This window comes from Clytia hemisphaerica, unplaced genomic scaffold (assembly GCF_902728285.1).
Source record: "Clytia hemisphaerica strain Z4C2 unplaced genomic scaffold, Clytia hemisphaerica genome assembly, whole genome shotgun sequence".
NCBI classification, from domain to species: domain Eukaryota; kingdom Metazoa; phylum Cnidaria; class Hydrozoa; order Leptothecata; family Clytiidae; genus Clytia; species Clytia hemisphaerica.
The window spans coordinates 116,594-135,712 of record NW_027103445.1 but is presented as its reverse complement, the minus strand read 5'-3'; the positions used below and the strand labels follow the sequence as shown (position 1 = coordinate 135,712).

The 19,119-nt window shown below is 36.8% G+C and overlaps 1 protein-coding gene across 1 annotated transcript; it reads left to right on the top strand.

The window, feature by feature from the left end:
* The first annotated feature begins 6,521 nt into the window (after positions 1-6,521).
* LOC136798186 (eukaryotic translation initiation factor 4E-1A-like) lies at positions 6,522-18,404 on the top strand. Its single transcript, XM_067054769.1, has 6 exons — positions 6,522-6,762; positions 15,418-15,624; positions 16,084-16,197; positions 16,615-16,754; positions 17,570-17,624; positions 17,936-18,404. The coding sequence occupies exons 1-6, from the start codon at positions 6,706-6,708 to the stop codon at positions 17,993-17,995; spliced, it is 633 nt and encodes a 210-aa protein (XP_066910870.1). The 5' UTR covers positions 6,522-6,705; the 3' UTR covers positions 17,996-18,404.
* Positions 18,405-19,119: the final 715 nt, after the last annotated feature.

Here is a 19,119-nt window from a genome sequence, read left to right as displayed (position 1 = left end):
ACTTCCATAAATTTTCCGAAATTGTATCTTTAGATACTAAATAGATACATCACCTGAACCAAAAAAAAAATCCAAAATGTTTGATTTTACCGAGGTTAGGGCTTTGAAAGGTAAAATACTCTTCTTCGAAAAACTCTTCGTTTTCTTCTTCATTCTTCTTCGAGATCGTCGTATTCTTATGAGAAAACGTAAAAGACTCTCCAAAAAGAATTTCAAAACCAATAAAACAAATCAGAAACGAATTGACATTGAACTGATGCTACAGCAATCCCACAAAAATGAACGCGATAAAGCAGAGCTGGATGCCTCACTGAAAATCAAAAGCAATCCTAAATACTTCTACTCCTATGCAAAAAGATTCTCAAAAACTAAACCTAAAGTTGGCCCACTGAAAAATCGAACCACTAACAAATTAACATCTGACTCGCAAGAGATGGCAAACATCTTACAAAGGCAATACTGTTCAGTATTTACCACTCCCAAAACAGACTACAGTTTTCTGAATTCAAATGAGACAAAAAACTCCTCAACCCTTGAGCACATTATTTTCACAGAAGATGATTTCATCCAACAAATTGACACTATTCCAGCCAACTCGTCAGCCGGACCAGATGGCTTGCCAGCAAAGTTTTTCAAAATGAAACACTTTCTAAGCCACTTAAGATGATATGGCAAAACAACTTTGACAAAGGAATCACACCTGAAATTCTCAAAACAAGCCACATTACACCAATCTTCAAGAAAGGAGATCAAGGTTTACCAGAGAATTATCGACCTGTTGCCCTGACATCAATTACCACTAAAATATTTGAGAAAATAGTACACTCAGTCTACAAGAGAAATTGCAAACCCGCCTGGAAGAAAACAACCTATACAATCCAACACAACACGGTTTCAGACCAGGGCGATTTTGCTTGCGTCAACTATTGGCTCATGTAGAAAGACTGATATCTCACCTACAAAACAATGAAAATGTTGATGTAATCTACCTTGACTTCAGCAAGGCCTTTGACAAGGTGGACCATAAATCTTGCTACGTAAGCTAAAAATCAATGGAATCAAACTATTGAACTGGATACAATCTTTCCTTACTGAGAGATACCAAAAAGTTTCCATAAACACGTTCCTGTCAGATGAAGCGAAAGTTACAAGCAGAGTTCCACAAGGCTCAGTTCTGGGCCCCCTCTTGTTTCTGATAATGATTAGTGACATCAACGAAAAGATTAAACATTCCATCCTCTCATCTTTTGCTGACGACACAAGACTTATGAAGGCAATATCTTGCGCTGCAGATGTGAGTCTGCTTCAAGATAATCTAGACATTGTCTATGACTGGACATCTATCAACAATATGGAGCTCAATGGAAAAAAGTTTGAACACATTGCATACGGAAAAAAATGAACAACTGAAAGTACACTCAGTCTACAAATCAGATGTACAGCAGCCACTCGAAATAAAAAGTGCAGTGAAAGACCTGGGTATCCTACTCTCAAACAACCTGTCATATGAAATGCAAATTCAAACGATCACTGACAGAGTCAAGGGTATAAGTGCCTGGATATACAGAACCTTCAAGTCCAGAGATAAATCAGTAATGATCACTCTTTGGAAGACATTGGTACTTCAACATCTGGAATACTACTCCCAGCTATAGTCTCCTACAAAGAGATCCCTGATGCAAGAACTGGAGTATCTGCAAAAATCCTTTATAAAAGGGATCCAACTTCCACCCAATTTGAATTATTTGGAGAAGCTCAAACACCTCAATATGTACAGTCTCGAGAGAAGACGCGAAAGATACCAAATTATATATACATGGTGTATAATCGAACAACTGGTGCCAAATTGTAACTATGGTGAAGGGGAAGGCGGTATTTATTCATATACAAACCAACGCCTGGGAAGAAAATGCCACCTCAAACCAGTGAATACAACGAACAAGAACATTTGGAAGAGCTGCCTTTCAGACACCGGCCCAAGACTATTCAATGTGTTATCAAGAAAAATACGTGACATGACCAAATGTTCCAAAAATTCCTTCAAAAAACAACTTGATCAATTTCTCCAAGATGTTCCCGACCAGCCACTGCTCCCTGCCTATCTCGCTTACAGGATCGCTGACTCGAATTCAATTGTTGAAATAGTCAAACACCGGACCCCACGGGTTGAGTGAGCAGAGAATTTGCTGAAACACATCAAAGGTAATCAAAGGTAGGTTTAATTTTTTCATTTCAATTTTTCGATTTTTAAATTCTAAAAAGGTAGGTTTAACAGGAAATATAAAAAACTTTTTTTAAATGCAGAAATTGCCATTTAAATTGGTGTAAAATAGAAAAATTAGGTTAGAATTAGGTTAAAATTAGCCCTTAATAATGCAAAGATCACCTTTCTTCTTACCCAAGTCTTGTGACTGACAAGTTTTCTTCACGTTTTTCAGACAGAAGTTCACTGAGTCTCATATAAAAACATTTTGTTTGTCTCCCTTCCAATGTCCCCCATGGCGGTGAAAACGATTGCCGTGAATGACGACTTGTTAGATACGGGAGCCGTACGTGCGTTTCTTTTCATTTCGTTGACATCGCACGCTTGAGAGATACCAGAGTTCCTGAATCGTTTAGCGATTGGGTTGAAAAAGTCAAAAAATCCCTTTTGGTCAGGAATCCAAATTCCGCTAGGAGCAATATCAAGACGGGCATTGTGTTGAGTGTTTCAAAGTTCTCACCTGACAGTGGAGTCAACGCTGGCTCAACTTTCACGTCTTTGCAGACTTGCACAAGGAGGGACGCGGTAATGTCATGAATCGAGTTATGGAGAAAAGCAACAAAGCCACCCTTCTTTCTCGTCAGCGCGTGCTCCAAGTTGAACGAAAATCCACATCCACAAAGGTTTGGTAAACGATTAACTTGGTGACCGTAGCGGATCTTGACCAGGTCGCAGAATAATTGCTTGTCAAGCTGGAAATCTTTGTCTTGAACGAGGAGTGTAGATAGTCAGAGGGATGATCCAGGCTCGCGGTTAACTTTGAGGAGCTTTTTCATCTCGTCTTGCGATTGATCTTTGATGTTTTCCAGCTTCAGTCGCTGAGACTGTGTGTGTTTGAGTTTGAATGGCGCTTTCAATTTCTTGATTTCGTTTTCTTTAATGACCTTATCTTCTTGTTTAATAATGTTTTTACGGAGCTGTTGGGCGAGCAACTGTGAGTTACGGAATTCAGATTCGGCCAGACCACTGAACTTCGGAATTCCTAAACCACCGAGACTTCAGGGAGGGTAAACAACTTGCGCTCTACGTTGTTAGCATGGATTCCTCCTGTGATGGCTGTGATGAGAACTTGGTAGTGATGATTTCATCTAGCTTTTGGAGGTGGTGTTGAATGTTGGGGATGGTTCTCATGGTGAAGAACAACTTGTGTTTGTAAGCTGCCGTGAAGCAAGTGTAGGCTTATTGAGGGGCGATTTTTATGATCTCTGACAATAACTCAATTTCGCCGATCCAGCTGCTGATCTTCTCATTGACGAACTTATCGCAGTAGTCGTCTGAACCGATGGTAGCTCCGAGGTGTTTTTTCCTTCGGTAGTGATGCGGATGTTCGTGTCTTTTTTTGTGATTTGACGATGATCTAAGTTTTGTCTGCGCGCTAGAAGTAGCCCTATTTGGCGGGCCTCAGCGAAGAATCGTTTCTCACATTCACTTGAATACCCACGAATCGTAAGGCCTCCGAATATGTCGTCGGCATATCCTGCTGCTCGAGTCTTGCTGGTGACTAAGAGAATCAAAGGGATTGTTGCGATGGCGTAAAGTAAGCCGGCGATCGGGTCAATCTGCACAGTGCCTTCGGATGATAGAATTTCGACAGCACCAAGGACGAAGAGTCTGGACAGCGTATTATAGCAATTGGAGGCAAATGTTGCGATTGAGGGGCAGGTGACTTTTACATTGTGTAAGAATGCTTTACAGTTGACTGCGTTGAAGGCGTTTGATGCGTCGACTAACATCATGGCTTCATATTTGTCATTGTCTCTCTCAGGGCGTGAATAGTGGCTCCACAACCTGCATCTTGGCCGGCACATACTTGCAATGAACCGACGGAATCGGTGATGTCTTGTTTGAGCAGTTTTGATCCTGTCTTGCCGATGATTCTTCGTATTGTTTCTCCGATACCGATCGGTCGTAGGCCTGGGTTTTTGTTCAAGGGGATCCAGCCGGCTGCAAATCTTTTGATTCGGTCTTGAATAAAGCTGATGTGTCACCATGCGTCTCCATCCAGTCCTGAAGACCCTGCAACACCTTTCGTCTTCAATGTCGATTGTCTGATCATTTCACCGTTGATATGATCGAATCTGACTGGATGAACTCGGGCGAAACAAGGCATGTCCCAAATATATTTTGCGTGACGCATACCGCTTCCCATTATTCATTAACTTTCATATATAGCTCAAAAGAATCGTATCAACGAGAGGATTTCGAAAAGTGCTGGGTCAAAAATTTACATCAAGCCAATCTCAAGATATCGGCCAAAAACTGATTTTGACGTTATAAAATACAACAAAAAAACACGTCAAAAAGACAATTTAAATGACGTCATTATTGAAAAAAGGCGATAATTCCGATTAACTTACTCAAATCAACTGGAGACTGGAGATGTAAATTAACGATTCTAAAATATTTCATGAAAAAAAAATTGAAAATTCATAATGACGTCAGCATTTTTTGACGTATTTTAATTTTTCCCGAGAACAAATGACGTCATTCAAATTTTCTGAAAATTTTTGAGCAAATATTTCAGAATCATTAATTTACAACTCCAGTCAAAATTTGGTGTTGATTGCATTAATAAAATTGAAGTTATCGCTGTTTTTCAATAATGACGTCATTTGAATCTTACTTATGACGTCTTTTTTCGATGTATTTTATAACGTCAAAATCAATCTTTGACCGATATCTTGAGATTGGCTTAATGCAAATTTTTGACCCAGCACCTTTCGAAATCCGCACGTTGATATGATTCTTTTGAGCTATATATGAACGTTAAGGAATAATTGGAAGCGGTGCGCGTCACGCAAAATATATTTGGGACATGCCTTGTTTCACCCGAGAAGTTTGATTTGCGCGTGTCATCGAGGAGAATAGCATGATCGGCTGGCTTAGATGGCAGATGTTTTTGTTTCACCTCAGCGCGTTCAATGTCGCGACATCGAGGGGAAGTAATCCGTTGCTCATGTTTGTGTTTACTGAGTAGTTTTATTGCACCGTTTACGTTGCCGGTTGCTTTACGACATTTTCTTGATGAACTTCCTTGTGATCTCTTTAACGCGTTCTTTTGGTTTTAGCAAGTGTCCTTGGTTTTAGATGACAGTATCTATTCTTCGTGTAGAAGATTGAAAAAAGGTCTCCTTTTTCTCCCATAGCTCGAGGCGTTTTGAGAATATGATGTTGCTTGCTCTTTAGATTTCAATTTCCATTTCATTTTCGTATATTCGATTTATGGAAAATTCGACTTGTTTATATGGGTTTACTTCCTAAAGTGACAGATTTGTGTTATATATCAACAAATAACTCAAAAAGTTAAAGACACGAAAAAACCCCGAGTTAAAAAATACCAAATAACTCGAAAAATTAAAGGCACGAAAAAAAAAGGAGTTATAGAATTTATCAAATAACTCGAAGTCGAAAAGTTAAAAGCTAAAGTAAAAAAAAACTCGAGTTATCACTTTTTTAGTGACGTCTTAAAAACTGGAATTATGACGTCACATGCAAAATAACTCGGAAAAAGAAACTCGGGAATTCCAGGCCCCTTCGCGGGCTTCTCTTAGACTTAGAGTATCCTAACTCTATTTTTTTTATTGCTTCTGTTTCTATTCTATTCTATTTCTGCCGACAAATTATTCTCAAAACACTTACCTAACTCTTGCACTCACTTTTCCCACGTGATATTGTTCCGATTATCTGACGAGTTATCTGGTACCAGATGTGGAAAAATATGCTACGACACGCTTTACTCTGAAGGTCGGGCATATTTTAACGGTTTTTTTTAACGGTTTTTGACGGTCGGCGCAGCAGACATTTTCATGCTAAATTTTTGTTCAGTCGAGACGAACAAAATTCTTTGGGCAAGCGAAGATATAGCCATTGAACTCGACTGTTGTTGGCACATCAATGGGCCACTACTAAATCTCTCCGATGGTATATTGGTCCGCTCCTTTTAGAGCTTTAGCGTGGGCGGCCGCCAATACGCCATCGGAATATCAAATACCTGACGAGGAAAAATTCTCGGATGTCGTAATCTTATTTTTCCCGCACAGAAATCCCATGGAACGCATGCGCACAAGTTTCATCAAGAAAGACGACGACATTTTTAAACCGGTGAGTTCGATGTCTATCTATGTCAAACACTCAGTCAATCATAATTGTACATAAAAGGCAAAGTGATTTTCGGTCTGAAAACAAATTTGTTTTTTCTAATTTAACGTTGAATGACCTAAATGGGTAACCAGAAACTTTTGATACTTATTTATCTTAGGGAATTTCATCAAAATCAAAAATAAAGTTCGAAATAACTGGTAGTTTCGTCAAAAAGAAAACACGTGGGTACAAAATTCATTCAAAGCAATTTAGTGACGGAAGTGTTTGGTAATACGTTGGTATATTAATTTGACAAACTCGCTTACATTTTTGTAAATTGAAGAGAGAAAAAGGATTTTGAAATGGGTGAAACAATGGTTGAGACTGCAAGACCCGAAGAAAAAACAGAAGAAGAACAGGTAAAAGTTTTTGCTGAGTTGGGTCCTCCTGTTTATCCTCATATTATACAGTATACAATCAAAAGCTTTTTCCAATCAATGACATATCAATAACCAATGGATTGATTGGATATTGATTGATTCTGATAATCAATAGGTAATCAAGACTATTATATATACTGTAAAATCTTGAGTATCGATTGATCATTGAATGTTTTTTCATCAAATTGCCTATGGATTGTCCCGACGGTGTCAATCAAATAACTTTGAACAAAAATCGCAATTGAACCAATTGAATGAATGTAACCGAGCGTGATCGAATAGAATAATTGCGATTCAATTGTCGAACGTTATCGAATCTCAATTGAACGGCTGATTCCTGGGTAATATTCGATTGTGTTTCATTGCGTTCGAGTAAGGTTAGATTGGCTCGATTGATAGTTGACTATGTTCGATATTGGTTTGATTGATTTTCAATTACATTGGATTAATCTTCGATTTCGTTCGATTACAATTATGTCCAATGAGTTTTATTGCGATTAAATTAAATTGGATCACTCTGTTAGAGCTCTTTAGCGTGGGCGGCCGGGTTCTTGAAGTACCATACCAAAGCAAATAAAATCTAATACAATTGAATGAATCAAACTTAATCGAATACAATCAAACGTAATCGAATACAATAGACCTTTTCGCCTTTCCATCCACCATATTGAATTGTATGCAAAAATTATAGCGGCCGAATTGCTGTGGTGAAATTCCCTTAGAAAGTATGCACAACATATGCAAAAAGAAAGTATTATAAAACTTACATGCATAATTGGCATTATATTAAAGTGTAATCTTGTAGAAGAAAGATTAAATTTGCTTCTCTTGAAAACTAAAAATAATTATATTCGCTCAATAATATTTGACATAAATTCAAACTGAAAAATCATCAGCAAAGGTAAATTATTCACCTGGGAATAGAGCCGTCAAATGATCAAATCAAAACATTGATAATGTGTGACGTCATAATTACTGCTTTTCAGTTTGCGTGTTTTGAAAGGTTGATGTGTGTACTCCAACTTTGTGGAATTTCTTAATGGCATGAAAACAGAATATGTGACCCCCCCAAGCGATTTGGAGTACATTAAAAGTGAGACCGGTCTTGGTGCGGACAGATCGATAATATGTGCGGCAAAAAAGCGGCGAAAAGATTACCGTTCGGTAAAATGATACCTTTGTATCTACCAGAAATTAACCAAAAATCTTTTCTAGAAATTCCATTCAAACGCACTTGATCGGTCACTAAAGAGCACCATTAGAATGAGTGCGGTATTCAGTGCGGTCATGGTGCAGACATTTTGTTTTTATTGTTTTGCTTGTTTGAACTCGAGGCTGAAATTCTTACGGCAATCGAAAGAAATGTAAACAAACCGCGGGGACCGCACCATCGTCTGCTTTCGTCGGCTTTCGTCGGCACTTTGTCCGCACGGACCATACGGTACTGTGCGGTCTTCTGGCTGCTTTTTTCAGCTTTTAGTCGCACAATTAACCAGTCCAAAAGCGGCAGAAGCATGACCGGACCAATACCGGTCTCATTTTTAATGTACTCCAAATCGCTTGGGGGGTCACATATGCTATGTCTTAAAAGAACAAATTTCTAAAAGGCTTTTGTTGTTCTGTGAATATTTCTATTTGGATTGAGAAATTCCATCTTTTATTGTTCTCATGATTATAATAATTATTTATAAGATGCTTTGTTGTCTTTTTAATCTTTGTGTAAACTTGCCTATGTTTTGCATACTTTCCAACTAAATCCAACCACAGCTTTTTTGTTCCTCTATTTTTGCATACAATTCAAGATGGCAGATGGAAAGGCGAAAAGGTCTATCGAACGTAATCAAAGCAATCAAACAGCGAATCCTAGGTAATATTCAATTGCGATTCAATTGCGTTCGACAATCGAATTGCAAATTATTTGATTGCATTCAAATGCGTTCGATTGATTCGGCGTTCGATTGATTCGGCGTTCGATTCGTTCGATTGACACCGTCTGGGATTGTGATCAAACGATCATCTTGGAGTCAGTCAATGAATAATCCATCAATACACTGTTTAGGAGTGTTGACTGCGCATAACGTCCAAACAATTTTTCATTGTTTTGATTTTAGCAACCGCAGGAAACTTAACCCTCTCCCGTAAAAAAACGCTAGGTAAAAATCCGATTCTCTTAAAAGGAAACCCAGCAGAGAAACGGTAGGTACAGTAACTAAAGAACTCCTTTTAATCATATTCTTTTCTTAAATGAATTTTTGTGAAATTCTCAGGAGAGATCCCTAAAATTTATCATTGTTTTATGTTTAAATCTAAATCATTCTCTTTAAACCAGACGGTTCTAATCAATAAGGGGTCACTCACAAATCGATTTTAGGTTAGAAAAATGTCAATTGACGTTTTTAGTGGTAGTAAGACCACAGTAAGACCAAAGCTAGGTATTCAATCCTTGTAAGCTTTGCTGACGATACTAGAATCCTTAATAAAGAAATCCAAGGAATAATTAAGACATATTCAAGTTGCAACATGATCTCAACATAGTTTATGATTGGACTCATAACAATAACATGAAACTAAATAGTTGTAAATTCGAACATTTCAAATACGGTAAAGATACTGAATCAAAAAGTTTATCAACCTATTTCACTAATGACAAAATTGTAATTGAAAACAAAAACTCTGTTAAAGATTTTGGAGTTTGGATGAGTAGTGACTGCTCATTCACAGATCACATTAATAAAATGATAGCAAAAGCTAAGGACATTTCTAGTTGGATTTTGAGAACATTCAACAACAGAAGCAGTGATGTTATGATAACGTTATGGAAATCCTTAGTTTCTCCCTCACCTCGACTACTGTTCTCAGCTTTGGTCACCAAACAGCATCCACCAAATTGAACAGATTCATTCTGTACAAAAGAACTTCTTCAATAAAATCAAAGGCCTTAGTGCTTTCGTTTATTGGGAACAAATTGAAAATGTTGAAAATGTATTCTCTACAAAGGAGGAGGGAGAGATCCAGAATTATTTATATCTGGTCGATACTAGAGTGTACAGTACAAAATTTCAGCCACACTGAAGGAGATGGCACTTTAAAAGGTGGTGTCTCATCTTCAACTACGAGCTGGGTTGGTCGAAAATGCCAACTACAAACAATCAAACGAAGTAGCTTTCGCAAATTTATTTTTGAGAGCTTGGCTGTACAGGGTCCAAAACTCTTCAACAGTATTCCCTCTGACATACGAAATATCACTGGCTGTTCAAAAGACTCATTCAAGAAACAACTCGATAAATATCTGTGCTCTATACCCGACGAACATCACACTACGTCGCCACAAACAAGATTGGTTGAATCAAATGCTCTTTTCGATCAAATTATACGTGTTGGGCTCAACGAGCTGGACAGATTAATATCATCAAATTAAACTGAAGTAAACTGAAGTATAAGTATAGTGGGTGGATGGGTTAAAGGTTGTTAACGTTTTTTTTTTCAAATCTAGAAACATGAATTTTTAATTCCATGCCAAATATTACTGCCCGCCATTTTTCTGTTTAATCACTTTGTCTGTTTTGAAAACCAAAACAAACGGCCTAATGTTAATGTCTTTTCTTTGTTTGACGGCCCGAACAGAGGTGCAAACTCTCACGCATTGGACGCATTCCAACACTGTCTCATGCAATTTTTCAAAAGTTTGATTTCTCACGCATTTTTTTATATTTTGAAAGAAATTTCCTCCTTTTTCCGATTTTTTGGAAAAAGTTTCCCAGATTTTCTGATTTTCAGAAAATTTTTTTCCTGATTTCTCCATTTTTGAATTTTTGGAAAATTTTTTCCCAGGTTTCCAATTTTTTGGAAAACCTTTTCCGTTTTCCGATGTCAAAAAATCAGGCTAAGATTTCGGATTTCGCTTCAAAATTTTTATCTTGCGCAAAATGAACATCTCAAGTTGGCAGGTCTGCCCGAACGGCCCTTGAATTTTTGCAGATGGGCAAAATTATTTTAAAGGGAACCAGAGACCACCTTGATTTCAAAAGGATACTGTGCATAAAGTGGAGATTGTCATTGAATGATTTTAATTTCAGAGGATGCACAATAATAAAAAATGCTGAAAAATGAGAGCTCATGCGAGTCTGTAGCACAAGCGAAACTAAAGTTATGGCATTTTAAAGCTCAAAAACTGCCCATTTTTTCCATGAAACAGAGTGTCACCCAAAAATTTGCATTATTAAAGTGGTTAATAAATTGACACTGACTGATGATCATGCTATCAAAGTCATGATTTTTAGCCATAGCAACTATAACACTTTGAGAAAATCAAAAAGATTTTTGGTAACACTCAACCAATTTTTTAAATTCAATATGAATGCGGTACACATGATATGAAACAGAATCAGCTGTAAAAATTTTATTTAACTTTAAACCCTATATAGGGTTAATGGAAAGGTTTTCAAGATAGATCAAATGCTTAGATTTTGATACAAAGTTACTGTATCAGCTTAAAAATGGTTAAGTGAAAATTTCATAATTTTTATCTCAGTAAAGTAAGATAATTTTCCGTCATTCCGTAACCAAAAATGATTTCTCAATTAAAAACCAGTCTTCCCCCAATGGCAATTAATTTATGCCTGGTTCGAAAGTACTCAGTAAGAGGTAGAAACTTGCCAAATATTTTACTCTAAAAATGTTTCCTTAAAACTTTCCAGCATTTTTTATTTTTCCGTCATTCCGTAACCAAGATTTTTGGAAAATAAAATCCTCAACCGTTCAATCCAGGGAAGGCCAAACATGCTGTAAATGAGTAAATGATGTTGGATTTTGAACAACTAAAACTGAAGCATTCATTGTATTTTTTGTGATATGGCTGTGGCTGTTTTTTAGGCTAAAAAGCTTTAATTTCAAGGCTTTTTAGCCTAAAAAATGGCAAATTCATGTTTCGGAAGTGCTGTAGCTCTAAAACAACTGCAAACTAGTTTCAGATACTATGAGAAATGATACATATAAATTTGAAAATGTTAACTGAAAAAAAATTTTCAGCTCCCAGATGCACTTTTTGGTTCCCTTTAAAATAATTTTGCACAGATGGGCGTTCTTTCTGTCGCTATAATACTACAGAGATAATTAATTACAGGAATTGTAAACAAGTTTAGAAATTCGCGACCTTACTTCAACAAGGTTCCAACTCTGCAAATAGCGGTTGTTAGTAAAATGCATTTGTTTGAAGCTTGGGTCTTTACTTTGCTTTTTGGACCTACCTCTGGGTACCCCTGTGGAGGTTCTATAAATTAACCCATGTTCGTTCGTTCGCCCGTCTGTTACCAGCTTTTCTCAGGATTGGTTCATTAGTTTTTTCTGATTTTTTGCACAATGATGCAAAATGGCAATGCCCAGAACGTGACGGAGCCCGATTTTTGAGAAAAAAATTATTTCAAGGGCAAATTTGGGCCAAAAATCATGGCTCGCAACCCCCCCCTGCCTGAGCGGGGGGAGCTACTCCTAAATTTGCCATATAAGAGGTGGGAGCTGCTTCTCTTTCCAGACAGGCGGGGGGAGCTCTATCTTGGGGGGAGCTCTATCTTGGGGGGACCTGCATTAGTTTATGTAACTCTGGGGGCTAAATAACACTATCTAAATATTTTTCTTTACTGTTGTTTTTTAATTTCTCTAAACCTTTATGTTTTCATGCAAAGTGTGATCTGATCCTTAAAATGCAAAAATGAAGACATTCTATTGCATTCTCTAAAAGTGCACACACATGTAAATAGACCTTTGTGAATGGCATAAAATTTTCCCCCTATACTGGGACCTAAAATTTTATCAGGCTGGGGGGACCTTGTTCTCAGGGGGGACTTAAATTTGACAGGGACCTAGAACCCCAGTTGGAGCCATGTTTCAGTTTCATATCAATATAATCTTCTATTTTCATGATAGTTCTAGGTTCTAACCTTCAAGGCTCTAGGTTCTAACCTTCTAGGTTCTAGGTTCTAACCTTGTTGACCTTAAAATTATTGGAAAAGGCATTTATCACGAATCGTGCTAAGAATTTTTCCTTGAAAATTTCCGATAGAACTTTGTTGTGATGTGCCAAAGACCAAATTAACTGATAGAACTTAGTGGAATATGTTATTTTGAGCCATGGAATTAAGATGTAGTTGGCGTCGTGGTATAGTGGACATCAACCTTGATTCCTGTACAGGCGACCAAGGTTTGATTCCCACTCACGGTTCACTTGGCAAGTGAACAAACTTCAACAGGGTCAACTCATGCCATGTGAGGGGAATTGGGTAGTCAGTTCAAGGTGCTGACGGAATGCTTACTCATAGCATCTGTAGTTGCGAGAATGGGCTCCAGAGCCTCCTGTAACTCAACCACAATGACAATAGAATAGAATAGAATGGAAGATAATTTGAAAGTTTACAGCATTAAATATTAGTTTTTGGCATATTAAACGTTATGAACCAAAAAACTCAATTTTTTCAAAATTCATGATAGAACCTTGTTGAAGTAAGGTCGCATATTATCCCTGTTTCTTTTTTTCAAATATAAACTATGCGAGCCATAGTGAAAATCAAGATTGCTGACGAAACATCGATGAAGGCAATTTTCATCGATTTTCGGGAATTTCAAATGTTTGACGTTTTAGGGTGTGGGTGGGTGGTTCAGCTTTTAAAACGTCAATTAACGTTTTTCTAACCTAAAATCGATTTGTGAGTGACCTCTAAATTCGATTATTGAAGTAATCGATAATGATCGAAGAAGTAGAACAACCATTAATATTGATTTACAATCAAATTTGGAGTATCAAAATTTCAAAAATGTTGTGAGTATTTGATCACTTCCTTAACAATCCTTTGAAGACTCGATAACCGTTTGAGTACTCTGATTGTTATTGATTACTTTCGATAACTTTGGTATTGGTTAATCCCATCAGGCGATAGACGGTTAAGTAAGTAAGTCTGCGACTGCAGTCGGAGGCGACCCGAAGGCTCCTCTTTCGATAGCTATCTACCCGAAGGTAGGGGAGGGCGCCACTCTTTCTCCCTGGATTTCTCCACTTACCCTTGATCCTTCTCTTAATTGCTGAGCATCAAGCAGAGAGGCATCAAGTACCATTTTGGGAATCTTTGGTATGACCCGGCTGGGGGTTGAACCCACAACCTTGCGAACCGTAGCCGGATGCTCTACCACTGTACTACGGTACTAGACGGTTAGGTGGTGGGTGTTCTCTAATTCTAGAGCAGTTGACGGTACTATCATATATCTTTAAGCAAAACCAAAAACATTGACCTAAAACCAAAGCACAAAAAGAAGCACCAGCCATAAGATTGGCCCCCTATTTCCCCCACTATTTTGTGTGCCTTCGCCCTGGGTTTCCTCAAGTAACTCATATTGCGCATTCTGATTGGTCGGAGAAAACAAAAGTGGTTTTCGCACATGAATTGCATTTGATAAAATCGAAGGTATTTGATACAATTGAAGGTATTCAATATGATCGAAGGTAATCGAAAAGTAATTGAAATGATTGAACAAATTGAAAATTCTAAAGAGAAATTCTACACAACAAGAATAGAGTAACCCACCACTTGCTAAGTGAAGATACAGCTTTCTGTTACATGAAAACAGGCAGCTTGGTAAAATCTGTGTGTTTCAAGAAATTTTGCGCAAGTCATCGATGACGCAAGAAACCAAAAAAAAAAACCAAGAAAAGATAGAAGAGAAAAGCCGTAAGTGGGATAAAATGTTTGTTCGCCAATCTTTGAGATTTCCCAAGCTCATGATTACGTTATATGAAGACTCCCCGGATTGGCTAACATAAAAAAATAGAAGAAAAACTAAAAATTCATCCCCTGGAAAATATTTAGATTGTTTTAAATTTTGTTCAATTGCAAACGCTTGTGAAAGCGCCAAATATTTTAAAATGGTAGAACTTAGCTGTGGTAGCTGGTGATAGATCATTTTCATGGAAGCTGTTGGAATGTTAATAAGGTTCTTGACACAGCTTGACAGAAAATCCTTTTAACAGAAAATTCTAAGTTTAAGATAAAATATTTTACACACTTTCTATGAAAATATTGCCCGGCAGGCAAAAAATTTTCATATTCATGAGCTTCAATTTGAGTAATTGAAGCCAACTATTAAGCTGAATTATTTTAGCCCCCAAAGTGATGCCCCTCATAAATGGTAGCATAACGGCATCAGATGAGAATGTTTAGATGGTTAGGAACCCTCCACCATCAGAGATGGACATAGATCAATGGAGTGTATTCACTCTAAAAGCTATGGCTATGGCTATGGCTCCGTAAAAGGATCTGCCTAGCTTGGGGAGCATCGCTTTGATCTTTTCATCCAGATTGGGAATGAATATTAAATGGAGCAGGCTGATTGTCGCTAAAGCAAAATAATCAGGCCAAAATCAACTGTTAATCACATGAACATTTGCATCAGTTGTTTTGCTTTCCTTATCAAGCAAAAGCAAGGCGGTTTTGATTGTTTTGGCTGAACAACAAGGCCAGATTGTCACACTCACCATGTCCCATTTAGAGAAGAGCGTGGTTTGCCCAGAATGGATGATATGTCAGTAAATCACAGACCAAAATTGAAGTTTTAAATAAATCTAAAGGAATTTTTATTCTCATCTTCCAGAGTACGATAGCAAAAGAATTGATGGTGAAACACCCTTTACAAAATCGCTGGTCGCTGTGGTTCTTTAAAAACGACAAATCAAAGAATTGGGCAGCTAACTTGAGACGAATCACCACATTTGACTCAGTAGAAGACTTTTGGAGCATTTACAATCACATTCAGTTGGCTAGTAAATTAAGTTTAGGTTGTGATTATTCATTATTCAAGGTAAGAAAAATTTGCTTGTCTTCAATTTGGAAAAAGAGATACATCATCATTTTAATTTTTACACCACTCTTCAACACATTGAATCAGGCGGTCTGTTTAGATTTTAAATTTAGATTTTCATCTTCTCACTATGAATAATTTCTGTAAATGAGCCATTACATTTCGCTACCTTAATAACGGTTTTATTTTTACATAAGTGGTCCCGTTTTATATCAGACACATATTTCATATCAGGACCGTTTCTCTCTATTGTTATATTATGCTTATAAGCAAAAAATTTTGTTATTTTCCTCTTTCTGCCCGATCTTGCTCCACATCCGTGTCAATTCAATGTTAAAAAGCTTGTAAATTCAAATTGATGAGTAGGCATACGATACGACTCTTATTAAAAAAAACCTTTAATTCAAAAGTCCATTAAACCTGATTTTCTTCTTTTACATCCTGAACTTGTTATTTCAGGAAGGAGTGCAGCCTATGTGGGAAGACGACAGAAACAGAATGGGTGGTAGATGGCTGGTCAATATGAGCAAAGCACAAAGAAATTCTGATTTGGACAGAGTTTGGCTGGAAACGGTTTGTATTAGTAGTTTGATTCGCTCCCAATTTCTGTCTTTGAATCCCTTGGTAACTTTGTAGTCGACTGTGAATCAAAAATAAGAAAAAGTCATCTGTGGAAAGTATGTCTTTTCTGTGGAAAATTTAAAATAATGTAACCAGCTGTAATCCCTTTGATTCCCACATACCTTTCAATTTTGTGAAACGCGTGATTAAACTAGGTAAACTAGGTAAAAAAACTATCCTAGTAATTACAAGATGTAGAAAGGATTACAGGCTAATGCAAAGATGATGTCAGAAAAATAGAGGCACTAAATAGAAAGCCAATCTGAAAATGAGTAATGGGATTTTAAGGTAGAAGTTTGTTTGATTTCATTCTCCATTTGTCAAATCTTTTTATCAAACTAAATATCTTGGATATCTTTTTTCCGGTAGCTTCTTTGTCTCATTGGTGAAGCATTTGGTGAAGACTCCGATCAAGTTTGTGGTGCTGTTGTCAATATTCGTGCAAAAGGAGATAAACTAGCAGTATGGACACAATTTGCAGATAAATCTGAATCAGTTTTACACATAGGGTATGTCTGGATTTTCTTCAGTAATCCTTGTTATTTTGATCCTCCATTTTAATTAGCCACAAATTGTTGGCTACCTAACCAAATAAACAGCCAAAGATTTCTTGTCAGCAACAAGTCTTTCTTGTTTTTTTGACAAATAAAAAGCTTGCTAATTTGGTGTTGTAATTAACACTTTGATAAACTGTGGCCGGCTGCATGAGGTGGGGAAATTGCTTTTTTTCTGGAAGATTGCTTGCCATTTACCTACCTTCTTTACCGGTAGATATATAGCTGGATATTTCTCTTGCCAGCAAAAGTGCCTTTTCACGATTGTTGCCAGAAAACTTTTATATCAGCTTATTGCATGTGGCGATTTATAAATAGTCAATCTGATCAAGAGTGTTGCCGGCAAGATGTCCATTTATTTGGCTGGAATCACTTTATTTTTATGCACTTAAACTGACTTAAAATTTGGCTATTTCATTTAATTTCCATACAGAGGGTCAACAAACCTTTTTAAAAGCCAAAAAAAAATATGTAATAGCCCCATGGCTTGGAGAATCACCTATGGGCTTTTCAAAGTAAACATCAACCCTCGAGCAAAAAAGAAAGTTCTTTTAAAAGTTTTGCTGAAAAACTCTGTTTTACACTGTAGTGCTCCTAAGCCCTTGCTGGAGCTGGCTGCACCAGGCTAGATAGAAGGTCCCTTTTGGATCAGTTTCAATAGTGCACATTATTATGAAGTATTTTATTGCTTGTCTAGCAAAAATTAATTGTTTTTGATTTCTTTGTCGTATAATATTCATTCTGTCCAAACTTGTTATTTTCTTACTTAGAAAAATGTTCAAGGAAAGGCTGACATTACCTGCTAAATTCCCAATTATGTACGAGGTAATGATATTTTAATGGGCTTTTCTTTACAATTGCTTTGAATGAATACCTTGGGGACATCAAAGTTTTAAAGTAAAAGGTGTTTCAGAAAAATTCGCTGAGTGGCTGTAATTTTTTGGGAGAGTAATTTTTGTCTGACTTTCGGCCCGTTTTCAAATAAGAAGTTCCTCAATGACTAACTTTATAGTAGTTTCAAAAATACCCTTCGATAGATTTAATGATTGTGCTATCTTGTAATTATTCAGGTTCCTAAGGATTTTCTTACTTAGCAAATAACTTTTTACGCTTTTACATGTTATTTACTCTCATAGAAACACATGGATACGGCCAACAAAACTGGATCACAGACAAAAAATAAATACCAATTATAGTAGACTAAGTAATTTAGAATTTTTTAAATGAAAAAAAAAGGAATGATTTCAAAATTATTTTTTGGGTGAGCGCTGCTGATAGGTGTTTTAATTCTATTATGTGGCACACACAAACTTAATGTGAAACCTTTGGACATTTTGGTATTTTGAATTGGTTTTAAAAGATCTGACCATGGAATGGATTGGTGGAGTGCTATATTAAGAATTACCAGAAATTGAGAGAGTATGTACATAAAAATCACGGTACACAGATATTGCAAACAATATTATTGAGTTTCCGCCATTATGAATCCAAATCATGCTGGAGAGACAGAGCCACGATGGAGTTGTTCATTGTGCAACCAAACATTTTGAACAGTAAAGAGATGATTCTATTGGAATTTTTGCTACATTTGTGTTGGAACTTTAGAAAAACTAAATGACTTTTTGGAATCATGGTTTGAGTATTGGAAGATTACACCTATCCACCTTTAAAGCTTGAGGAGACTGGGGTAAAGTTTGCCAGAGGGGAGCGATGAGAGATGAGAAAATCGATGTAACAACTATTCTATCCATGATATGCACCACTGCAATGACTCTACGAAATTATGCAACTTTTCTGTTTTTGTGCCACCCAATACGTCACTGTTTCTATTGTTTAAGTGACGTATTTGGTGGAAAATTTTAAAAGTTCTCAGAAGACTCTCCAGCAATGCATATCATGAATAGACATAAGACGACAATCCTGCTTGGCAAACTCTGTCCATGATCTCCTCGCGCTTTGAGGGTTGTTATAAGGTACATTAATAATATTTCTCCTCCTAGACAAAACAATTTCATAAATGATATTTTATCTATATTATTCAGTTATTTTTCAGTCTTCAATAAGTTTTTTCCTATTTTATTTTATTGGTAGATTTTTTTTTCTTTAAAAAGAGAGAGAGAATTTTTAAATAGTTAAAAGTAATGAATTTGATAGTTTATTCGTCATGTTTTTCTTCAAATAATTTTTTTCTTCACCCGAAACCTCCTAAATTATTTCATACTTTTATTAACATTAGTTGGAGGCGTCTAACCTAGCTTTCAACCATGCCTATTATTATGCTTTGAAGTCAAGGCAAAATCACAAAAGGGAATGAGATATT

Bases quoted from the DNA above. Each gene is read 5' to 3' on its own strand.
- LOC136798186 (XM_067054769.1), top strand. From the start codon at position 6,706: ATGGGTGAAACAATGGTTGAGACTGCAAGACCCGAAGAAAAAACAGAA. The intron at 16,198-16,614 runs GTTTGTATTAGT...TTTTTCCGGTAG, and splicing joins ACAGAGTTTGGCTGGAAACG to CTTCTTTGTCTCATTGGTGA. The intron at 16,755-17,569 runs GTATGTCTGGAT...TTTCTTACTTAG, and splicing joins GAATCAGTTTTACACATAGG to AAAAATGTTCAAGGAAAGGC.